Here is a 25085-nt window from a genome sequence, read left to right as displayed (position 1 = left end):
TTAATTAAAGACAGTACTGGACAATTACATCATTAACTAGCCAGCTACATTAAAATACACAACCCTCCTGGATAAAGCTCAAGAAGAAAGCAATGCAGCTAAAAACATGCAAGAAGAAACTAAGATAAGTTGTATAGTAAACAGTGAACACACTAATTGCCAAGCCTCAAAGTGAAACACATATGTATCAGGTTTTAATAGACAACAGCTCAGTTCAGACAATGACTGGATTAGTTAAGTGGAAATGGGGCGATACCCTGGCTGTGAAGTCCACAGCAGCTCCTCTGTTCAGCAACAGGGTGGAGACATTCACGTTACCATAGTGAGCCGCGATGTGCAGAGGGGTAAACCCGCTCTGTTCGGGACAGACGAGGAGACAGGAGGGGACGAGAGAGGGAGAGGAAAAGAGGGTGGAGGACACAAAGAGGAAGAAACAGAAGATTGGTTGAAACAGCAGGTGAAGAAAAAGGAGAACAGTTGCAAAGGAAGAGCGAAATAAAATGAAACGAGAGGATAAATACATAAAAGCAAGAACAAAAGAAAGCCAGGAAGAATGAAATAAAGACAAAGGAAGAATAAATTAAAGCAAAGAAAGAAAGCAAAAAAGAGAAAGAAAGAAAGAAAGAAAGAGAGAAAAAGAAAAAGAGAAAAAGTAAGAGACAAAGAAAGAAAAAATGAAAGAAAGACAAAGGAAGAATAAATTTAAGCAAAGAACGAAAGAAAAGAGAAAGAGAAAGAAAGAAAAAATGAAAGAAAAAGAAAAAAGGGGAAATGAAAAGAATGAGAAAAAGCCAGACGAATGAAAGAAAGACAAAGGAAGAATAAATTAAAGGAAAGAAAGAAAGCAAAGAAAAAGAGAAAGAAAGAAAAATTAAAGAAAAAGAGAAAAAGAAAAAGAGTAAAAGAAAGCAAGGAAGAATGAAAGAAAGACAAAGGAAGAATAAATTAAAGCGAAGAAAGAAAGCAAAGAAAAAGAGAAAGAGAAAAAAGAAAAAGAGACAAAGAAAGACAGAAAGAAAGAAAGAAAGAAAGAAAGAAAGAAAGAAAGAAAGAAAGAAAGAAAGAAAGAAAGAAAGAACAACAGAAAGATTTTTTTTCTGACAGAAAAGAAACCTGACTCTAGTGAAGCAGCATTACGATGAGGCAGCATGCTGAAAAAAGAAACTAGACACATCGGTGTAAGAAGAAGCATAAAAAAATGAGCAAACCTCAAAATAGCACAGGCAATACATAATGCATGCAAAAACCCTGTCATTCTGCCATGCTTGCTGGAAAAAAAGGTGAAAAAAAATCAAAGCAGTTTGGTTTTTGAAAATCAAAAGTTCAACGTAAAGGACATTAAAAACCAAAACTGAAATACACAAAGCAACAATGCACTATGTGTATCTGGCTGCTTGGACAGACAGATGGACATAAAGCTATATCTACAGCACACAGTCGTAGGTGGGTTCACTCCTTACCTTCCCATTCTGATAGACATGGTGCAATTTAATTAAGAAACAGAGTTAACTTAAAGATCAACAATGTGTTTCAGAGAGGAAAAAACAATGCAGTCATCATGCTCAGAGGTACACATGCTGAAGGTTATGCAGAGAAAAAGCATGAAATAAAGAAGTGAAATTTGACTGGAATGCTGAGAGCATCACAAATCTGTAACGCTAAAACATTTTAAAGAGTGATTCATTAATCTAAAATAAAAGTTGTAAAAGAAATAATCTGTCATTAAAATGCGATAAACTAACATTCTCATGGGATCTTTTAATACAACACAATGTCTTATGCTGTCCGCCATGCAGGTGTGTGTGGTACAGCATAGTCAGCTGCATGCATTCATATTAATTTTACATAATAGTGACATGCAGGACCTCACAAGTCCTTGTTAAATGAGAGGAGAAGTCAGGAAAAAGAGCTCAAAGTGATGGCCAGAAGTGACAAAAAATTGGAATTAAATGAGGAATTGATAGTCTGTATACCTCTGTGGTTCTATTGACCATCATCTGGTTAGGATGCATAGAGAGAGAAAGGGGGGATAGGGTGTAGGGTTGTTAGGGAAAGGGCTTATTACCACGTTCACATAAAACAAAGGGTAAGTTTACACAAATAGAAAACAAAAGGCAAAGAAGAGGAAGGAAACAACGCAGCATTCTGAGAGAGGCTCTGTCTATTAATATTATCATATTCTCTAATAGCAGGCAAATGATCGATAAAATGAATAAAAGTGTCAACATGAAAAATCATCCATTCAGTCTGATGCATTATCACACACTTCCTGCCTCTCTCTCTCTTTTTGTAATCACACTCTCCCCGGCTTTTCTGTTCCTGTTCGTAGCTCTCTCCACTTCCATCTGGCACTCCACCTTCACCCCTCCTCCTCCCTCCATTAATTCATCCCCTCGTCCCTCACCTTAGACTGGACGTCGGCGTTGTGATCGTTCTGCAGCAGCAGTGCGGCGGACTTTGTGTCGTCTTTGCGGGCGGCGATGTGCAGGGCCGGGAGGCGGACCTTACCCTTGGTGTCATGCTCTAGCAGCAGGGAGACCACTGAGTTGTGGCCCTGCTGGAGAGCGATGGCGAGCGGAGTGAAGCCATCCTGGAGGAGCAGAGAAGAAGAAACAAGAAATTAGAAGTACCTCCTCGCTGTTGTATGCCTCCTGGAACCAGTGAAGTTGCAGTTAGAGTTCACATCCATGGCTGCCCGGAGTCATATAGAGCCATGAAAGTTGATAAAGCTTCACATATGTTGCAACAAAGAGGCTACATATTCTAAAACAGGAATGCCAGCACATGTCTTCATTTTGGGCTTTGACCTTTAAACTTGAAACTTTGAATAAAAAATATCATCATTTCCTAATATAATTTTATTAGACATTTATGCGAAATGTTTTCATAATTAGTGTATGAGTTCTTATGTTATGGCCAAAAACATGTTTTGTAAGGTCACAGTGACCTTTGACCACCAAATTCTTATCAGATTACCCTTAAATCCAAGTAGATGTTTGTGCCAAATTTGAGGAAATTCCCTTAAGGTCTTCTTGAGATGTCATGTTAATGAGAATGAAACAAACCATTGACCTTTGACCATCAAAATCTAAGAGGTCATTACTGAGTCAAAGTAGACATTTGTGCCAAAGTTGAAGAAATTCCCTCAAGGCATTCTTGTGATATTGTGTGAATCAAATGGGAGTACAACCCAAAAGCATAATGCCTCTGGCCACAGCTATTAAAATAGGAATTTCGCCATATAAGTTAGTATTTGGCATCATAATTCAACACATATACAGGTGCTTTACACACAAACATACCTCTGTTGCAATGCTTTGGTTTCCATCATTTTCTAATATGTACCGCACCACCTCCAGGTGATTCTCCTGGGCTGCCATGTAGAGCGGAGTGAAGCCATTCTGTAGAGGCAGATGTATACAGTACATACATGAACACACTCATAATGTACATGTACGTCCGTGGCTCTGAAGTTAAATGCTCTTTTATGCTTCATCTAGTCACTTTTGGTCATTGAAAGGCTTCTTACCTGTGACTGAGAGTTGACATCTGCTCCTCTCTTTACCAGTAGTCTGACGACTTCTTTTTGTCCAGCCAGTGAGGCAATATGGAGGGCAGTGTTTCCTTTCTGCGGGGAAAAACAGGGTTAAGGTCATCAACCAAGTGTGCATCCTGTGTGGATGTGAGTATAAAAAGTGTGTTGAGTATCCATACTGAGTGAGAGCGATGCTGCCAGCAGGAGTTAAACGAGCTGCAATGTTGTCCCTCCAGGCAACTGAACAACGTCAATGTATATCTATTAAAAGTGCATTAAAAGTGCTTATTTTTGCCGATAACAGGCACAAGTTGTTATCGTAGGGTCTGGCAACTTAAGGAAAGGATCTCTACAGAGAAAGACCTTTTTGTCAAAGAGTAAGATCCTTTTTGTTTACTCAGAAACAACCCAGAAACTGCCATCACCAAATAAGCCAGACTCAATTTAAATATACAGTAATTTAAGTGTGTATAGAGCCAGCATATTTTCCCATCTAGAGACAGTGGATTTATCAACCAAACCAGAGTTGTTGATTGTTTGAACAGTGGAAATATAAACCAAGACTGAGTTTTGTTTTTGGTTCTATGACTTTAAACAAAGCCTGCTTTATGACAATAAAACAATGTTGTTGTTTTTTTCACCTTGAGTCTAGGGGGATTGAGTATAGTATTTTTGTGGCTGTATCTCTTTTATAATAAGAATTACTGCCATGCAGTTGTATACCTCGATGCATCAGTAAAGTTACACAATTTAATGCATGTGCGTAACAACATGGATGCATCACACACATCTTAATCCCCCGCAGAACAGAAGATCTGTACAATCATCACAGGTTCAAGGTGGACACTCAAGCTTATGAGATGATGTTGAGTAATGGCCAGCAAAGTACCTGTGCAAAATATTATGATCTCACAGTGAAGTTGATCTCTAACATCTTGGATATAAAATGTCAGCACTTCATCTTTTTATTCATTTGTGTGAAATTTTGTCACAATTAGTGCATGAATTCTTGAGTTATGATCAAAAACTTGTTCTGTGAGGTCACAGTGACCTTAACCTTTGACTTTCTATCACCAAATTCTACTCAGTTCATTGTTAAGTAAAAGTTAATGTAAATGTCAAAATTGAAGAAATTCCCTGATGGCATTCTTGAGATATCACACATACAAAAATGGGATGCACAAGGTCACAGTGACCTTGACATCTGACCTTCAGCCACCAAAATCTAATCAGGTCATCTTTGAGTCTGATTGGATGTTTGTATAACATTTGAAGAAATTCCCTCATGGTGTTCTTGAAATGAACACCATGAGGGAAATGGGATGGATGTACAGACAGACAGCCCAAAAACATAATGCCTCTGGCCTTGGCTATCACCAGTGCAATGTTGTCATAATGTTGCCATACCTTTAGAATAATAATCTGAGGCAAAAATGAGCACTTTTAGTAGATTGACTGTGCTGAATTGCCCACAGGGATTAAATGACAGCGCTTCAAAAATTGTTCCAAATACTCACTTAGACACAAAAACATGGGGAAATAGTTCCCAGGTTGAAAAATACCAAAGTTACCCATTAATATCAAAGGCTAAATTCCTGTCAATCCAAGGACATTGGCAGCAAGGTGCCAGATTTTTGGCCAGCTGTTTACTGTTGCTAGCTGTTAAACCTGACACGTTAGACTCCCACAGAGTCACATGACAAACTCACTCACTCTAATCCCTCCCTCTCATTTCCAGTAAAGGTGGAATATCAAGTCCGAGTGCACTGTGACCTTTTTTTAAAAGGACCCTTTTCAAAGCTGATGTTGGCAAAAACGATTAAAATCTTGTTTTTAATCTTAATGTAAATTAAAAGAAGCAATCAACAAAAAAAAAAAATAGAAATTAACACAACGTTTATATTGGACTTGTTGAAAATTTGGTTATTATAAATATATATATAGTTAGAAACTCCTCTCACATGACTCTCTTCAACTTAAATCACCCTCAGTTCCACCACCCTCCTTGTGTATCAAGTTTCATAGTTCAGGAGTGAAGCAGTGATTTAGTACATCTGATACCGCTACATATTACTTCTATTCATGTGCACTGCTTCTTGTCATCTCCTCCTTTCTCTTTCGAGTCACCCGGCTATCACTGTCATCCCTCCCTCCTTTCTTTTTTCCACATGTAGGACTAAAGATCAACTGGTATCTGGAAAATTAATATGGAATAACTAACAACTAACATAATATTACCGTAGTGTGTGTGTGTGTGTGTGTGTGTGTGTGTGTGTGTGTGTGTGTGTGTGTGTGTGTGTTACCTTGGTGGAAGAGTCAACAGGTGCTCCCCTCTCCAATAGTTCCTCCACTAAGTCCTTGTGTCCCTCCTTTGCTGCCAGGTGTAGTGCGTTAAGACCATTCTGGAGAGAAAACAAAAAAAAACATAAGTCTTCAAGAGAACACGTAGTATCGTGATTATTGCATAACTGAGTGGTGCTCACGGAATTACATTACGGACATGCATACTTCCTTTGTGAAGCCTAATGTAAAGTTGCTGAAGTCTTGACGCTTCATACTGTTATGAAGTAACAATGTAAAAAGCTGTACTTATTACAATTCACTGTATGCTACTGTGTACATCTTATGTCATATATGGGTGTGGTCAATATTACATTAGGACAATGTTACACCTATTAATGTCGTTTTTCCTTTGTATTTTTTTTATGTCATTTGGGTTAAAAGAACAAAAATGTGATTTTTTATATTTTCTATTTAATTTCATTTTATTGTATTTTAACAGATCACATACTTTTTTTGATTTAGGCTGAGATGGCCTTTCCTGATATTTATAAAACAAAGAAAAAAAGATCAAAATTACAAACCGTTTACTGTTAAAATGCTTGTAATATGTTACTACACAACATATATCAGTGTGTTGCCATGTAATCAGTTGTACTACCAGTACTACATTACATCTCAGAAATGGTGAAAAATCTTTCTGATATATATTTTTTTTTTCATTAAAATATATAATGGAATAACAATAAATATATGGTGTAAATAACAATGAATATTCATCCCTACATCTACATCTGTACATCTATCAACAGACTAACTTCCTCTAGGAGATGAACTGAAAAGGCAGAAAGGCACGAGGACACTGTGACATCAAGAGGATTATTTTTTAGCATCACATACCTAAACCAAAGGGTGAGATAGCTCAGTCAGGATGAGTTCAAGATGAGTCGGGATAAGTTCTACACAGGTTTTATTAAGATATTGTGATTTAAAATTTACTCAACCAAATGGCTGAGCAGAAAGTTAAAGGAATATCGTCATTGCATGTCAAATAGGCACTTTTACATCAATTTTACATCAAAGGAATTCTGACAGCAGCGTAATGTACATTTTATAAAATGTCAAAAACAACAACAAAAAGATAGAAAAGGACAGAGATGCTTATTTGCAGAAATGTTTTGGGATATCAACACCCACTGACTTAAACACAAGAGGCAAGTGAGAGAAAATATCAGGTTTTTCCCTCAGGAATTGTGTGTGAGATTTACATTAAAAGGCCACTGATCCATCAACAAGAGCTACAGGTTAGGAGCAGCACGAGAAGAGGAGAGGAGAGTGTAAATGCTTCACACTGACACACACAATCACAGGCAGGACAACTTCTGTGTTTTTACAACACCCATGCAGAAATATATTTCCTCTGAGACAAACACATGAACACACAAAGCGATTCACCTCGTCTTCATCTTCTTCCATTCTGCGCCGTGTCTCTCTGAAACTACTAGAGTAACTTAAACCTTGGTTTTATCCTTTCAGTTCCCTCCTGTTTTCAAACCAAATGTCAGTCTCTCTCCGCTATTCTTTCCTTTTTTGTGCCTGCTTTTCGTAAATCTTTCTTTGCTCTTTTCTATTTTTTGCCTTCCTAAGTGGTACACTAAGCTGGATTTAGAAGTGATGGAGCCTCTTTCCACTACCCTCCTGGTTTAGATCCAAGCTTCTAGGCCTGTCTTCCTTCTTTCTCCCCTCCCTGCAGGGAGCCACCGTGCCTCGGGCTCTGAAAGCTCTCCTGGCACTGATGTAAAAGCGGAGCCGTGATGTTGCTTACACCTCTATCTCTCCTTCCTTCCCTGGCGCACATACAACACACATGCACACACACGCGTGCGTGCGTTCTCTCTCTGAGTCGTCAAATGCCAAACAGTCAAAGGGGTGTCATATTTCTGCACAGTCATAGAGGGTATGTAGGAGGACACAGCGCACACACACAAACATGGATACTCATATTTAGAAGCTGCTGAAAATGCCAACCTTTCAAAAAGAAAAAAAAGGGCATTCCTCAGAGGCCAAAGTATGTCTGTGAGTGTCTGGTCAAGTGTATCACTGTGTTACAGATATGTGACATGGCTTTAAAAGGTGAACATGAGAGCCACCATCATATCCAAGACCACTTAAAAGAATAAATACACGTCTTTATGCAATAAGTTCTTATGGAACTATAATATGACTTGTATTTCCTCATCATGACAAGTGACAATCGGCCTCAGATTAGAAAGCTAACTTGTTTGGTTAGGCAAGGGCAAGTGGTCACGATTAAGTCATCTGAAGAGCTATTTCAAACAACATAACTAACATACTACAAACATTTTATTTTGGTTGCAGTAACACAGCACATCAACACATACCACATAGACACTAGGCTGCAATTACTGTTTATTCTTATGTTTATGTAAGAGAGAGATGTATATATATATATATATATATTATAAAATGTTAAAGTCTTCTAACTCTTCAGTTAATATTAACCACATACTTGATTTCAGGCATCTAATCAAAAACCTATTTTAAAAACCCATTGACTTCAGGACAAGGGAACTAGGAGTCATAAATGCTAACTCATTTCCAAGTTTTAGGGCTCATTCCTAGAACACTCAATATTTAAAAATTAGACTTAATTCACAATTTCCTAGAACCCAAATGTCACAATGTAGTAAATGACTTAAACAATTAGTCAATCATCATATTTTTTGTTGATACATGTTTGGTTGATCATTCAGTTGACCAACCGTTTCTGCACAATCATGGATATCGACATTCATAAAGTTGAGTTTCAGCTTTAGCAGTCAGCCGTCACGGTGGACGCACTGACACAGCAAGAATTATGCAATCTTTTTACAGAGTTTCAATCACATTTCAACCATTAGGTATTCCAGGAGAGACAGGCGAAACCCACAATGGACCCACACATACACACTCTCTGTCACACAAACTGATCTAAATCTCCTTTTCCTCTGAGCTGTAAGTGGAAGCTTCATTTAGCTAATGGACGCTCAGCCCAACACAGTGATCCCTGGCAGTTTGTAGTGCTTCCTGGCAGGAGGGATGCTGCTGAGCTCCGTCCGCCGCAGATTAATATTCCCGCCCCTCTGACTGCTGACCTTTGATATAGTCACGCATGGTAATAAATGGTCACGTTTATTTGGTGTCGTTTTATAGGCCAAAGTGTCAGGCGGGATGAAAGTTGGAGGAAAAAAGAGAAAATAATGTAAATGCATGCAGATTAAAGAGCAATATCACTCACCAAGGATTAACATTTGGGTAGATTAGAGAGGGGAGTCTGGCCTTAAATTGTGAGAACATGGAAACAGCTCACATACACACAAAAAAGAACACACTCATATGGAACAAGCTCTCTCTCACACACACACAGATAAGCCAAAAATGGACAAATATTAAAGTATAAACTCAGAAAAACACACTTATGTGGTCTCAAAGTCACACAGGTCAAAGCTGGTAGCTGGAGTTATGTGTAAGGCAGGTGTTTTATTTATCTCACTTACTCACTGCAACAGTTTGAGAGTAGGTTTGGCAGACAGGGAGTGTATCTCTTCCTCTCCTTCTCTTTAACAAACTTGGACAGCCCTCCGCCCTTGAAGCCAAACTGGCCCTCACCACCCTGTTGCTGCTTTCTAGGATCTGACGCTTCAGTTAGCAACTAAAACACACCGCCACAGGCAACAAGGGCAAATTCCTGCGTGACCTTCCAGATTCTCTTGTAGTCTTCCAGATGTAGAGTTTGACCTCAGTCAAGAATCATCTAACGATATCTGTTAGTATTAATTTTTGGATACATTTCCTGGATCCTCTCTGAAAACACTATGGAATTCTATTTGTATTTTGGATATTAAACTATGACTCATTTAATTATGAGAATAGGATGTGTTTCCATGACATGTGAAATGAACAGTGCTGATTTTATCCAAGTAATAACAATGCAAACTAGGCTTTGGTGGTATCTTTATATATATATATATATATATATAAATATAGATTTATATATATTTTTTTATTATATTATATTATTATACCTTCATATCTTACAGATATTTTATCAGGGTATACGATGCATGACGGTATACATGCAAAAAAATAAACAAACATACACGGATCAGCCAAAGCATCAAAACCACTGGCTGTTCAAGTGAATAACTTTTCTCATGTCATTACAATGCAATGTGGACCTAAGGTTTGTCCACTTCAAACATTCAACTAAACACCACTGCAGAGGAAGTACCTCCCTCATGGCAATGGCCATCCACAATGAAAGTGGTGACCCCAGCAGGACAATGCACCATGCCATACCATAAAAAAACTGCTCAGGAATGGCCCGTGGAATGTGACAAAAAGCTTAAGGCATCAACCTGGTCACCAAATACCCCAGATCCCAATCTGATTGAGCATCCGTGAGAAGTGCTGGTAACACAACTCACAACCAACAAGACTTAAAGGATCGGTCAACACCTTGGCACCAGACACCACAGGACGCCTCCAGAGGTCCAATGTTTATGCCTCAACAGGTCTGGGCCAAGTCCAATCCAAGGAGGCCCCACAGTGAATCATGGGTACCTCTAGGGTACCAGCATGTCCAACAAGTGCTATATCTAATTGGGTTCTAGAGAATTTGGAAGCTAAGTCGATGCCTTGAGCTCCCAAGCTCTCTTGGTCCATTCCTGAGCATGTTTTTATGCAGTATCATGGTGCATTGTCCAACTGTGGATGCCGCCAGCATTGGGGAGTGTTGTTGCCATGAAGGAGGGGTGTTCTTGGTCTTTAATGGTGTTTGGGTGGGTGAAGCACATTAAATGGCATCCATATGAATGCTAGGACTAAAGGTTTCCCAGCCAAACATTCAATTATAATAGGATGATTAGTGTTACTCACTTCACCAGTCAGGGGTTTTAATGTTGTGGCTGATCGGTTTATCTGCTGAGCAACTGGTGACAGAAGTAACTGAAGTACTAATAAACTGCTTTTGCAGTTGGAAGACATCTCAACATAAAGTTATATGTGCCCAAACAGGGGCAGAGGCATTTTACCTTTCTACTAGTCCTGTAACATTATCCCCACCACTTGCAGTCACCATCTTTATAAGTTCAGCTGTCTGTTCCACCAGTAGAGACTGACCTCTGGTAGCACATGCTGTGCAATACATCACCATAATATAGCACCTCTATATTATCTAAATAAGAAAGATAAGGTTCTATATTTTTGACAGTATTAAAAATCGTACCTTCAGGATTTCTAAATACATCAGTATACCCTTATACATAGATACCTCCGAGGCCTAATGATAATATTTTCAAATAGGTGACTGAGTTACAGTAATTCAATCTGTACAGTTCCATAATTTTAAAGTCAATGCACATTAATTGATTGTTACATTTTTCGATTCAAATAACTACAAGTCTGTTGTTGCTCTCACCAACAAAGCTCAGACTCCATACACTGCGATGCTGACAACACTATTATAGATAATGGTTCTATAATTGTGTGGAGTGCTTTTCCACTGACATGATTCTGATCCACTCATTTCCCTGAGAGCAATTCTGCTGCTAATCACAGGTAACAAAATACCTCTGAATCATCATGTAGGCCTCCGTTCACCGAGGCAGATGTGGAAATTGGCATCTCTTTGAAAAATCATTAAGGTTCAAATGGCATCATATCTACTCATATGCCAATTAAAACTGTCAGGATGGTCATAATAACAGTGTGTGGAGTGAGGAAACACTCCTCATCTGCATCATACATACTGTCAAACAACATGCCTGGAAGAGTATTGCAAGTACTGGACTTGTCAGAATGTGTGTATGTATGTGTGTAAGCTTGTGATAACATTTAAGCATGTGTAGTCAGAAAAAGACATGGATGCATACACACATTCATATGCACACGTGATTTGAATATTGAATGGGGCCATTAAAAACAACACTTGTGTGTTCAAGAATACTTGTCTTCAGATTTTGAGGTTGAAAAGCTTATCAATGTACGCTTAGGAATAAATTTCAAGGAAGATGCAGGGCACACGTCTCCTTTAATATTTAGAAAAATGCATATTTGTCCACCTCAAAAAAGCATTAAGAAGTAGCACAGGACTTTTCTTTTGACAAAGTTTGACATTTAAACCATAAAATGATGCAGAAAAAATGCACAAATCGGTGCATAAACATTGATCAGAATGCAGGAAATCAAGGGTTTAATGTTCAAAATTTTCTGTCAGAGGACCCACGAACAATCTGTTTCATATGTGTCCCCCCAATGTTAAAACAAAACCTACACCCTTGATTGCACTTTTGTGCGTGTGATCCATGTGATCACTTCTAATCAAATAAAATGAACTACAGTTATCTGCTTAAGGGAAAGATCATTTGAGCTGAGTGGTATTTATCTCTTGTGACTCTCTAATAAACACATCTATTGTGTTACAGGATATTGACCACTCCCTCTTATAAACAGTCACATCCATACACACACACATGCACACACACAAGGAAAGTGAGAGCATCAGGGGGATATATATGAAAATGTCACTTGCATTTTTGGGCACTTATGAGGGCTCAAGTGTGATCATCTGACCCCTGACAGATACTATGAAGGGCAGGGTTCTCCTGTTGCAGGGAGGGATCTCTGTGTGTGTGTTTGTGTTTTTGCATGTTTGTGTATGTGTGTGTGTGTGTGTGTGTGTGTGTGTGTGTGTGTGTGTTTGTGCGCGCATGGAATCACAGCCCTGAATAGTCAAGCCTCTCCTCTGGTATTACCCAAAACAAAAGCCATGGTGCCTGTGACAACAAATAGTAGAGCTCTGGGTGGGCAGTTGCAACTTCCTGTCTGCCAACCAGTTACAGCTCAATGTATAAATAGCTGCAATTAAACTGCAGGAGAATTACAAAGGCCAAAGCAATGGGAGTACAAAATGCAACACACACACACACACACACACACACACACACACACACACACACACACACAGATAGAGTCACACGTAGGCACCCTCCTTAAAGCTACCTTGTGACTACTGTAAATCACACTGGCATGGACAGAGCAGGGGGGGACTGAGATCTAAAGGGGAAGTATTTCACACCCCCCAAAATCCCACCTCCTCAGTGGAATGTGGGTGAGGGTGGGTGTGGGGGGGGGGGCAGCTGTCAGAGGGACGTAGAGCCGTCACACAGGGCTGAGATTGGAGGGCAGAATGGCTGTGGTGGAGGAAGAGGAGGGGAGTAATGGTAGATGTGAGGCTGGTTATGATCCTGTGAGGGCGGCCTGGCAGGTTAAAGAATGCGCTGAGGGAGCACAGTTGTGTGATGCCACTGTGACACAGCAGAGTTAAGGTTAGAGTCGGCAGGTTTGACAGACAGAGCGGTTGACAGCTCTGACCTACTTCTGTGACAGTAGCATGCTCTTATGTTAGTACCAGCATATTTGCACCACAAGCCAATTTTAGAAACCAATTCTGGACAGATGTGGTCATGTTTATTATTCATAATGCAGACAATACTGCAAAAAAGAAGCAAAGTGCTATTGTATGTATGCTATAGCTGCTGTCGAATGGACATATTTATCAGTTAAGTCAAAAACTAGATTTTGCTTGTTTTCCTTGACTACAAATACCATCATTTTGCTGACAGGATCTAGAATCCAATTGATTACAACACCATGAATAATAAAAAAGAAGTTTAAGTAATACCATTTGTCATTAAGTCAAAGGCTTAAGACTTAAGACTAAATCTTCCTTGACTTGTTGACCTTAAATTGTGCTCTTAATGAGTTTTGCTGCACAGTGGACATCACATAGCGGACATCATACAGTGGACATCACACAATGGTGTGAGCGACAGCAGAAACGAAACGCCATCAAAGTTTCCTTACCTGGTTACAAGTGCTGATGTCTACTCCATTTTTCAGGAAATCGAGGACTTTGTCTATGTTTCCAGCTCTAGCAGCCCGCAGGAAACTGGTGTTACTGTCAGACTGGAGAGATTAAGAGAAAAGAGGCCGGTATTACAAACAGGACCACAAGCATGCTTTTATTATTGGTTTCATCAACTTATATGTACTAATATGTAAAAAAATATATATATATGTAAAAAGTATACAGTATTGGTTTGTTTAAAACATATTTAGATCAGACTGCATTATGCAAATAATGTTGTGCATATGAACTTTTAAACACAGCACATACACAAAGCTATTATCGCCGCCTGGGGACTGTATGCCCTTGCCAACCAATCAAGTTGTACTCTACATCCATGTGTGTCCAGACTCATATGTAGCCATGACAATAGACAATGCTACAAATATGAATGTTACTGCAAAAACGCTATAAATTCTAAAACATAACATGTTTTGTGAGGTCACAGTGATCTTTGACCTTTGACCATCAAGGTCTAATCAGTTTATCCGTGAGTCCAAATGGACATTGGTGCTAAATCTGAGGAAATACCTTCAAGGTGTTCTTGAGATACCACATTCACAAGAATAAGATGGGTGGACAACCCACATACATAAAGCCTCCCGCCATGGATGTCACCATGCCGAGGCATAAAACAATATTTCAATTTTCTTTCATAGGGAATTCTGCTTTTTATTAGATAGTACAACTGAAAAAGACGAGAAAGGGAGGAAGAGGAAGACACAGAGCAAAGGGCCCTGAGTCAGAAAAAAACCTGTGCAGCTGCAACAAACTCAGCCTGCAGGCTCTACCAGATAAGCTACCAGGGCCTTCCTAACCAATCCACCTAAGAAAGAAATAATATTTTTTTGATTTTCCTTTTTTTTTAATATGTACTAGTTTTTAATTTTATTATTTCAAGTGATTTTTTAGCCCCATTTTTTCATCTTAATTCCATTTACATACACATCTGCATTTAAAAACAAAATCGAAGGATGGAAGTAGCTTTTTATTGTTGTCCATGATTTCAATATGTTGGATATAAAAAGCTTACATAGATTTCAAAAGTGTTTTACGGTTCTATGGAAGACTTCCTGCTTGTATCAATAGATTGTCTGAGTAGGCTATTCTAAATTTAGCCAGCAGACATCTAGGCTGCACAAGCAGCTGCAACACACACACGCACACACACACACACACACACACACACACACACACACACACACACACACACACACACACACACACACACACACACACACACACACACACACACACAAACACAAACTCTCTACGTTTCGCTGTATTTGTGAAATGCACCAATTGGATTTGAAGTTTCATGCTGAATTCATCAAAAATGTTTACATGTACACAGAGAGGATTTTTTCTAGAGTTAAACAGTTAATCTTATATTAAAGCTGACTGTAACAATGCAATAAGATAACAATGCATTTTAAACTTAAGTGGAGATTATCTAAAATTGTATTTAGGAAAATAAAAGTTGGCAAATAAAAAAAAAATTATTCATGTATTACTATTGTAATTTGCATAGACCAACAAATGTGCAACTATTACGCTGTTAGAGCTGTAAATAACTTTTTTTATCAGATAATCCAGCGATTATTTTTTCGAGTAATTAATTATTCGTTTGGTCCCTAAAAAATCTGAAAATAATAAAAAGTGCACATTTCTTATAAAGCAAGAACTTATGCAAGCAAGCAGGTGTTTTGTCCAAATGACACTCAAAACCCCAAAGAATTAAGTTCATTGTCACAAACAGTAAGACAAAGAAATATTCTCATCCGATTTGATGAAGTTTCTGATGATCACCTTATCGATTTATCATCATAACGAGCAATTACAAAGATATCACCTCATCAAATGCATTGAGCTTCTATTTTGCAAAATGAAAGCCAAACTAGATTTGCAAAGATTAACTGGCTGAATTGATAATAGAGTGTTGACAAAATTTTAAACTGTTGTTAGAGGCATTAAGACAATAATGTGCCAGTCAAACCCCACTGGGTGTTAACTTGTGAGGTCAACATAATCAGCTCCTCATCGCTCGTCTGTGATGAGACCACACCCCTGCGTGGGATCAAGGGTCAAATGTCTCGCGTGGGATGTCACCACACACTCACAGACACAATCACCAGCAGCACAGCAGAGAGATTAACACAATATGCTTCCTTGAACACTCCTTCTACATAATAGAAAACCCATAAGCTGATAAACCATGTTTCACTCCACCTCTTACCAGGGGTTCATCTGCTTCAGCTCCACAGTCAGCAGCTCCGTAGTAGTCAGTGTGACGGTTTAAATCATTGTCGCTACCGGCTTTTTTCGAAGCTTTATCTGATCCACAAGCCTGACATGTTGCTGCGTTGCCCATGGTTACCATCCAAAGTCAAAGCATCAGTTAACAACTTCTAGGCTATACCTACAAATTGTGGCCTCTCTTCACTCACTGTCTGGTATTCTATCGTCCAATCCTTGTACGTTCTCACTTGGTGTCCTGTAGGTAAAAGCCTCTCTGGTCCACTTTCCACTTAGTTGCATCAATCAATCTTATGATCCATTAAATCCATCCATGTCTTACGTACTATTACCACCACTCTTTCCCCTCTCTGTGTCCTTTCATTCCTTGTCCAGCAAACACTCTACCACCTTGAATACCTCTGCCTCTGTCTTAGTGTGTGAGCTACCAAGGCCCAGTCCTGCCTATATTCCTCAAGCTCTCCCTCAACCCTCATCGTCTCGGCTCTCCCGCCGTGGCTATTTTTAACTTCACAGACCTACTCCTCAATGAAGACCACATACCCTATCTGTGTGTACCCAGGGTGGGGTTCATGACAGCTGGGTTTGAGTCTGACTTGAGACCGCATGGCCTGCCCTACTCTCCAGGAACGTCAAGGGTCAAGATGGAGTGACAGAAGTTAAGTCTGAAGACAGTACTCAGATCAGCTTACACGGACCTTTGACAACATTGTTCATCATTAGGAGAATGCAGAAAATGTCTGATATGTGTGTATGTATGACATGGCTCAGATAATCAACACCTTTTAACCATGTGCATGGGGTTTCAATTGGCCACATGATTTCACAGCAACGATTGCAGAACATTCCAGACGGTTCGTACTTTGTATACCTTTTCAGATTATGATCAGAAATGCATATCAAATTTGCAAAAAGGCATGTTCGTAATTGTCTGTGTTGCAGCATGTTGTTCAGTCAATTGACTTGATCCGTCTGCCAGGCAAACACACACAAACTCACACAAACAAGAGATTGGATTGATTGAGAACCGGCTGTAATCTGTGTATCTGTCCAGGATTTGACCTGCAGTCGGTCATGTAACGGAGGATACTGGATTATACACTGACTGTACACTGTCCAAGTCTGTGCTTACATTGGAGGAACACCAAATTCAGTATCAGGAATATCTCATTAGCAGCTAAATTTATGCTATTTGGAAGGCCATTTATGGTCTTTTTTATCACTGTCACAATGTGTTTTTATAACATTGTGTATAGACTATATTAATTTGATGAATATAAATAATTAATATAAACATATAGATATTAAGAAATAAACCTGACTTTATGGTATATACAGTATTGCGTTTCTGAGTGTTGTTGCGGTATTGGTGCATGAGCAGACAATGCATCTGATAATAGTGCTTGTTTATTCACTTCCAGCAGTTTTGTGTCTCATTGTTACTATTATCAAATTGCTGTATTCTATCAGAACAACATGACATGACAACAAACATGATATCAACAGTATATATCTGCTATTAGCTGACTGCTGTCTAAATATTATCATTGGCAACTGAAAAACTCTGTACTGTCAAACACTAGTAAAAGTATTTTAAAATTGATTACTATTTAAAAAAACAAACTTTCATTTCCTTTCTTTGTTAAATTGGTAAATAAATCTGGTAAAATCAAACTGAGTTCCAATATTGAACCTGGCAAAAGAAATATCTTGAACTTCACTTTGTCCCTTTACTTTTGTTTTACCATTCTGAATGTACTTAATACCGTAGCCGTCATATCCTTTTTTCTCAAATATTGCCAAAATGCTGCTCGATACAAGGTCTCAGCATGCAAGCTTTTCTCAAATCTGTCACCAACTCCACCATCATTCATCGCACACTTCATGATAAAACATCTGAGAGGACAGCAGGACAGCAGCAGAACACTGTCTGGTCAACCATATCCACATCTGTGCAGCCCCCACAGCCCACTCTCACACACAAAGCCCAACACCAACACTTACATCATACTGTGAAAGCCCACAAGAGCCTGGGCTGTTAAAATGGTGAGCAAGATACATGATACAAAGTTGCAAATGTGATTTATCAAGGAATTATGTGTGTTTTACCAGGCGCTTTCTCTCGGCTCTCTCCCGATGGCGTCTCCTCCTCTCCCTGGCTTTCTGTAGAGCTCTGTACTCTGGATTTGCCTCAAGCTCACGGGCTTTCTTCAGGTGAGCTGCAGCATGGGCCATGACTTCACCTTTCTACCTCTTTCTGCCTTTAAAAAAAAAAGTTTTACTATGTGCTGAAGTTTTACTTTGTTAACTTTAATACGCTCTTAATGAACACAAAGTACCACATACCAACCTAATCTTCTTAGATGCCACAAAAAAAAAGTATTGTACTGTAGAAATTTAAAAAATTAATTAAGAGTCCATCATACTGTGTAAACGCTGTGCAAAGTTGTATGAAGAGAAGCAACTGTCCAGGATGGTCTTGGGTATTGTCCAAGTGGAAAAAATAAATTCACCTTCAAAGTACAATTCATCTGAACGTTCCAAAAATGATCCAAACTTCAAACTGATACCAGAAATAAATGGCAGATGACTATATCTCTCCTCTTCTTCAAGTCTTCTATTTTATTTTCTTCAGTCCTGTTATTCTTAGAAGAGAGATCAGGACTAAAATCCGCTTTTATCCCTCAACATCCAGGCAGAAAAAAATAGCTACTGATTTTCCAGACAAAACACTCAGAGGTCCACACATCCGTACATGCCAGCTGAACCATTCACAAACATGTGAGACTGACTGATGAGAGTAAGACCATCCGCTTACTCACTACATGTCCCAACACACACACATACACATGTTCATGAAAACCCTACTCCATGTGAGCAGATGTGGCTACAAAGTGTGTGTGTGTATGTGTGTGTGTGTGTGTGCGTGTGCACGTGCATGCATGTGAGTGTTAATGTGTGTGTGCGAGGGAAGTGTTTATTGTGTAAGGGGTTTAGGCAGGCTGCATGCCAACAGCCAGCTGACAGCCACTGCTGCTGTCACCACTGTAAAATAAATGCACTCTATCCTGAGGGAAAGGGGATGAATGAGGAGAGGAAGAGGTTAATGGGTGAGGAGGAGTAGGGTAGGGTGGGGTGGGTAAGAATGGGGGAGGAGGATAAAACAGCAGAAATAAGGTGATTATCAAAGCGTTTTTTGTGTAGAACAACAGTGGTGGGGCCCTCAAGTGGAAGCATCAGAAAAGGTGTGCCCCACGGACCTAACCTGGGGACACTGACATAAATAAGTACTTTCTTTGACTGACAGAAGTTCCAAAGGTTCAACCAACAAGCCAAATTTATGGAAATTTTAGCACCACCATCATCATCATCATCATCATCATCATCATCACCATTGCATTTTTGTTGTTTTTTTAACCTTGCTTAATCTTTGATTCAATTGTTTTATTTCATTGTATTTATTTGTTGCTTCTACAGCTTTGGATTCTCGTGTCCTGTTTTACTGCTACTACAATAAACTCTCTTGAATCATTTGAGACTTGTTATACATATGCCAATTTCTTTGGCATATCTGGCATTGCATCCCTAATTTTGTTTTGTACATTTAGGTCAGCATTGTAACCATCTAGGTGTTGCCTTTTCCTGTTTTGAAGGGCTACACTACAGTTAAGTGATTAATTGTCTGAACTTACCAGACTGCTCTAGTGGTTCTATTATTTGCCTTTACCCACTTGGTTATCATATCCACATTACTGATCATTCTTTATCATAAATCACATTGTGTAAATATTTTGTGAAAGCACCAATACTCTACAATATAGTCATAATATTGATAATGATGTATTTAGTCAAAAACATTGTGATATTTGATTGTTTCCTTATCTCCCAACCCTACGTCATCATAAATGATGTCACACAATTAGTTGGGTTCTGTTGTCTTCTATTTTTTATGCTTTTATTTGTGCAAAAAATACATTTCTATTGTTCAGAAAGAAGAAGACAGAAAAGAAAACTGTGGGGTATTAGGCGACATAAAGAGGGCACTAAAATAAATGTAGATGAAATAAATTATACCAATAATGAGGACTATCTGCAAAGAAGAGAAAGATGAGTGGGGATGACGAGAGGCAGGGTGAACTCGGGTACAGGCTGTCCTGTGAGCAAGCAGAGAGAAGACGGGACACACCACTCGGTCTAGAGGGGGACCAGTGAGCAGTGAACGCAGAGCACTGGCTCCCAGTCATCTGCAAGTTACACGATTCCCCCTGCATGTGGAGAAAATGGGTTGGTCTGAATCTCAACTGCACTGCATCGTCGGTACTGGTGTCTGATGGAATATGATTTGACAGCTTGCGCATGTGTGTGTGTGTTGGTGTGTATGTGTGTGTGCATGTCCACCAAACAGCAGATGGTTGTCAAGGTCTCCCTCTGTCAATGCAGCTAATGTTAGGAGTTTGAAATTTCAGCACCAGGGACAGGGGCACTATCTCACACCTCTATTTCTGTTCACACATTCTGCCTGATGTGTTGTCACAAGCTCAGTCAACAACAATAACAACAGCAGCGACATCTCTTTCGTGATCATGAATGAGGCAGATCTGCTGAATCACACACAGTAATGCTGTCTAAAATGCTCTGCCCTGGTGCATACAGCCCAACCGCTACATTCAGCTCCATAATGATGCCACTTGAACATTTCTGTGGTTGTGTTCTGCTCCTATAGCACTCTCTGCTGGTGGAATGAAGAATAGGGCTTTTTTTTCTTATGGCAACAGCTACAAACCTTTGAAATAACGGAACTTTAATACAGATATTATAACTGTAGAAAAGAGGGAATTACTTTCTACTTCTGAATTCTTTGCATAATTTTTCTATAATACTAAAATTTGAATGAGACAAACCAAAAAAGCGTAAAATCTACTCAATCATTTTCCAGGATTAATATTTAAACATTGTCAATATTAACTCTAAATGTACAAGAGTACCTTTTACATTGCATGCATACAATTTTTTAGGGCAGCACGGTGGCGTCGAGGTTAGTACTGTTGCCTCACAGCAAGAGGGTCCCTGGTTCGAAACCTGGTTGCAACGTGGGCGGTGGCCCTTCTGTTTGCAGAGTTTGCATGTTCCCCCCCGTGTCTGCGTGCAGCTCAGGTTGATTGGTTACTCTGAATTGCCCTTAGGTGTGACTGTGAGCGTGTATGGTTGTCTGTCTATATGTGTCGGCCCTGCGATAGTCTGGCGACCTGTCCAGGGTGTACCCCGCCTTCCGCCCAATGACAGCTGGGCTTGGCTCCAGCCCCCCCTGCGACCCTTACGAGGACAAGCAGTTACAGAAAATGACTGACTCACCAATCCTTTTTTTATTTTGGAACTAGGGCCAACTCACACTGTTATCTAGTAAAGCTGACTAATACTGGATTATTGGCACCAATGCCAATACTGAAACCAATAACAGAAAGTAAAAATGTACAATATTTATGTATCAGCTGATATTACATATATGCAATTATGCAATGCAATTACCGCCCAGATATGGTTTCAAATACTGGTGACAAAGATATGGATTGGAGGCAAGATATTTCAGAGATCAACAATAAACTTTATTGTCAAAAATGACATCAGCACACTCAAAAGGGTAAACATCCTTAGGAATCTGATCATTCTAGACTACTCTATCCCTCTTTTTCTGTATAATGTTCTACTGAAAATAAACTTGTCATACCGTGCATATTGGACAACATACAAGCCGATGCCGATATATCTGTGATGGGCCAAATTCAGCCAGTAAAATCGGCTGACCAATATATTCATCGGGCTCTATTATCTAGCAAAATAGCCAACAGTTTTCCAACAGAGCTTCAGAAGGTAATCTTACTATGCTAAAAAGTCACTACAACAGAATCTTAAAATGACTTAGGTCTCAGATTTACAATAATGTACAGTAATTATCATGAGTCTATGTCAGGTCTTTATGTCCCAGTCTTTGAATACTTGACATTAATTGGTGATTTTGACATTGATCTTTTGTTTTACATTTTACTTTGTACAAATGATTGACTTTGCACATATTATATAACTTATATTCAACTCATATTTATTTAACAAAGTGAAAATCCAAAACAAAACACTAAGAAGACCTTTCCCATAACATACAGTACACATACTGTACAATGCAAGCAAATCTACACTTCTAAAAGTGACTACTACTGTATAGTACTTCTTGAGTTTCAGTTTTACCAGACACAATCCATAAGTTTATTGATCAGCATATGTTAGGTGAGCCTGAAACAGTGTTCTTACAGTAATATACTCGCAGTTGTGTGTTTGTGCACACAGTGTGTTTTTATTAAAACTTACTTTCCAGTGTGTATGCATCTGCAGAGGCTGATCAATGACCTCTATTGATCCCTTCCATTACTTGTGCAAGATAATGAGGATTAGGAGAAGATATTATGAACTAAAGAAGTGTGTGTGTGTGTGTGTGTGTGTGTGTGTGTGTGTGTGTGCGTGTGTGTGCGCACGTGCATATGTGCTTGTGTGTGTGTGTCCATTTAGGAGTCAGATTACATTGAGGGGGGGCTCCAAGGAGAGCTGATGTGAGCTCTTGTTTCTATTGCTTTAGTGGATCTCATGCATGCTTTTCATTTTATAGATCCAAAGGCTTTTATATGGCCCATTAGGGCTCTATGAAACACAGATATGGGAGACTCAGAGACCAGCACACACATCACTGCATGTGTCACTTCATGTGCTTCAAATTATAAATGAGTACGCAGGTTTATACATTATCATGAACTTCATCATGATCACAGCAGAGCTGCAACAATTCATTAATTGCTTAATCCATTAGTTGTCAATTATTACATTATTCACTAACTAATTTATAGTTGATTGATTGGCCTGGGTTATTTTTTAAGATTTTTTTCCCCCACAATCTCCTGACATTTTATAGACCAAACAAGTAATCGATTAACAGACAAAATAATAAAGAGATGAACTGACAGTGAAAATAATCATTAGCGACAGTCCTCATCCACACATTCACATGTATGGGGATGTGGGATATGTATTGGGGATTTTTTTATAACTCATTTGCTCAAATATTATGAATACTTAAAGTTACGCATAATTAAGGGCATCGTCGCTTTGAGTGACCAGCTGTCTGCTGATGATGTCCTCAGATTCAAAGTCAGATCCAACCCTCGCTCCTCTACAGCTCCAGCCGCTTTCCCAAAGTTGGTCAATTCGAAACAGCAGTCCGAACAACAATGGGTAACATTGTGGTAGATAAGCCCATTATTTTTTTTTACAGTCTTTGGTTTTAACAAAGGTCTATTATTTGTCTTTTATGTTTGATTTTCTAACAGCAAATATTGAGAATACTTCTGTATTCAGTGCTTCCTCTCAACTCCATTATCAAGCAAAAGAAAAGTAACATTTACGACAGATAAATTAATACTGCATATATATTTTAAAAAATGTGATGGATTGCCTGTTCACAATTTGCTTGTCTCTGCAGGTTTATTTTCCTATCACACTCACCATGAACTGAAATAAACCTGTGGCTGCCAAAGACTGAAATGCATTTATCGATTTTATGATTGGAACATAATTAGCTGCAATGTAAAGTACATCATTTGCAGTAAATTCACTCAAACATACAAAACCACTGGTGTTTCTCTAACTCATCCCTGCTCCTGGGAGCCACTATCGTATTTGTTTTTGCTGTTATTCCTACGGTTGTTTTGGATGTTGCTTCTGTTGTTGTTTATGATTGGACTGCCTTCTAATGGAGCAACTGTGCTGCTGACGAGTGGAGTTCTGCCAGTGATGGGCGTCTGGCAGCATATAATGCATCTGAGATTTAATGCAGGGAGGATCTTTCTGTTTGAGATGACTCATTGAGACTTCTAGAAGCCCATACATTTTTCATGACCACAATTTCCAACCCCCGCCCAACTGCGTCTCACCGAGAAATGCTAGTTTGCATTAGTGCTTACATCTGTTTGGTTTAAGTGATGCATTAGGCTTATGTTAACCTGGTGAGTATGTGAGTGGCTGAAAGGTCTTCCTAGGAGTTATACTGTACAGCCTAAGGCCTAGATCTCCTGTGCTTCACAAATAAGCAGAGGCAGATACGGTGGACTAGAAGGCTGAAACCAAAGAGACCCAGCTACTTCCCACGCTTTAAAACATTTTCCTTTACTATCAACCCAAGTGCATCACTGACTGAGTTTGTCTAAGGGCCATTAGATGCTGGCCAAGAAAACTCCTGCACAGAGTGCAGAAGAAACAATGCCAATTTCTCACACGCTTTATAACACATATTTTTTTCGAGAGAAAGTTTGAGTTTGAACTTTTCGCTTTGAGAAATGTTATGTTTTATTACAGATCTGTCAATGCTCAAAAGACTAGTTCCCAAAACAGCACCTGGGGACAAAGGGTTTCAGAAAATAACCCCCCATCTACTTTTCAGTTTTAAATTTGAGCTTGTGCATGGATTAAACAACCAGCAGAGATCTAGGCTAATTGTTTCCCCCTGCCTCCCATCTTTATGCTAAGCTAATTAACTCTTAGCTAATTCTCAATACCTTATTCAAGAGCAGTAAAATATATTTTGGTATGCTTTAAGCCTATCAGTCAATTGCAGTAAATAAGACCTGCAGTCTTTGCATTAATTAATTCCATGTCATGGCTTCTTCTTACTGACAGCACATCCCGAAATCTAAGTTTTTGTGAAATTGATGCTAAAGACAAAAACTGGAGGTCGCCAGTGCTCACACTAAAAGCTCAAACTATGCACACACAAACACATTCATTTTTATGCTTCTATATTTGCGAAGACCCTCATTTGCATTCCCTAGTCCCCTACCATGGCCTTGACCAACTGAAATCAAGGTCTAACCCCATCCCTTACACTAACACTAACCTAACCTTAATTGTAACCTGAACCCTCACACACCCTTTGAAGAGGTGACGAGCAGTAAAAATGCCCTCTGTTGGTTAAGAACCTGTTATGGTCCTTTATATGTTCATGTGCTT

General features: G+C 39.2%; 1 protein-coding gene across 1 annotated transcript in view; it reads right to left on the bottom strand.

Annotated features, from left to right (window-relative positions):
• Window positions 1-25085, bottom strand: part of LOC121941902 (ankyrin-2-like) — a 94202-nt gene that overhangs the window by 54360 nt on the left and 14757 nt on the right. The window contains exons 2-6 of the mRNA XM_042484878.1: window positions 13742-13843; window positions 5839-5937; window positions 3530-3628; window positions 3303-3401; window positions 2405-2590 (exon numbers count right to left, since the gene is read on the bottom strand). Coding sequence (XP_042340812.1) covers window positions 2405-2590; window positions 3303-3401; window positions 3530-3628; window positions 5839-5937; window positions 13742-13843 — 585 coding nt within the window. The remainder of the gene's footprint in view (window positions 1-2404; window positions 2591-3302; window positions 3402-3529; window positions 3629-5838; window positions 5938-13741; window positions 13844-25085) is intronic.

Source organism: Plectropomus leopardus, chromosome 4, assembly GCF_008729295.1.
Source record: "Plectropomus leopardus isolate mb chromosome 4, YSFRI_Pleo_2.0, whole genome shotgun sequence".
In the NCBI taxonomy this organism is placed as follows: Eukaryota; Metazoa; Chordata; class Actinopteri; order Perciformes; family Serranidae; genus Plectropomus; species Plectropomus leopardus.
Note: the sequence above shows the minus strand (reverse complement) of the source record. Positions and strands in the feature narration are given on the sequence as shown.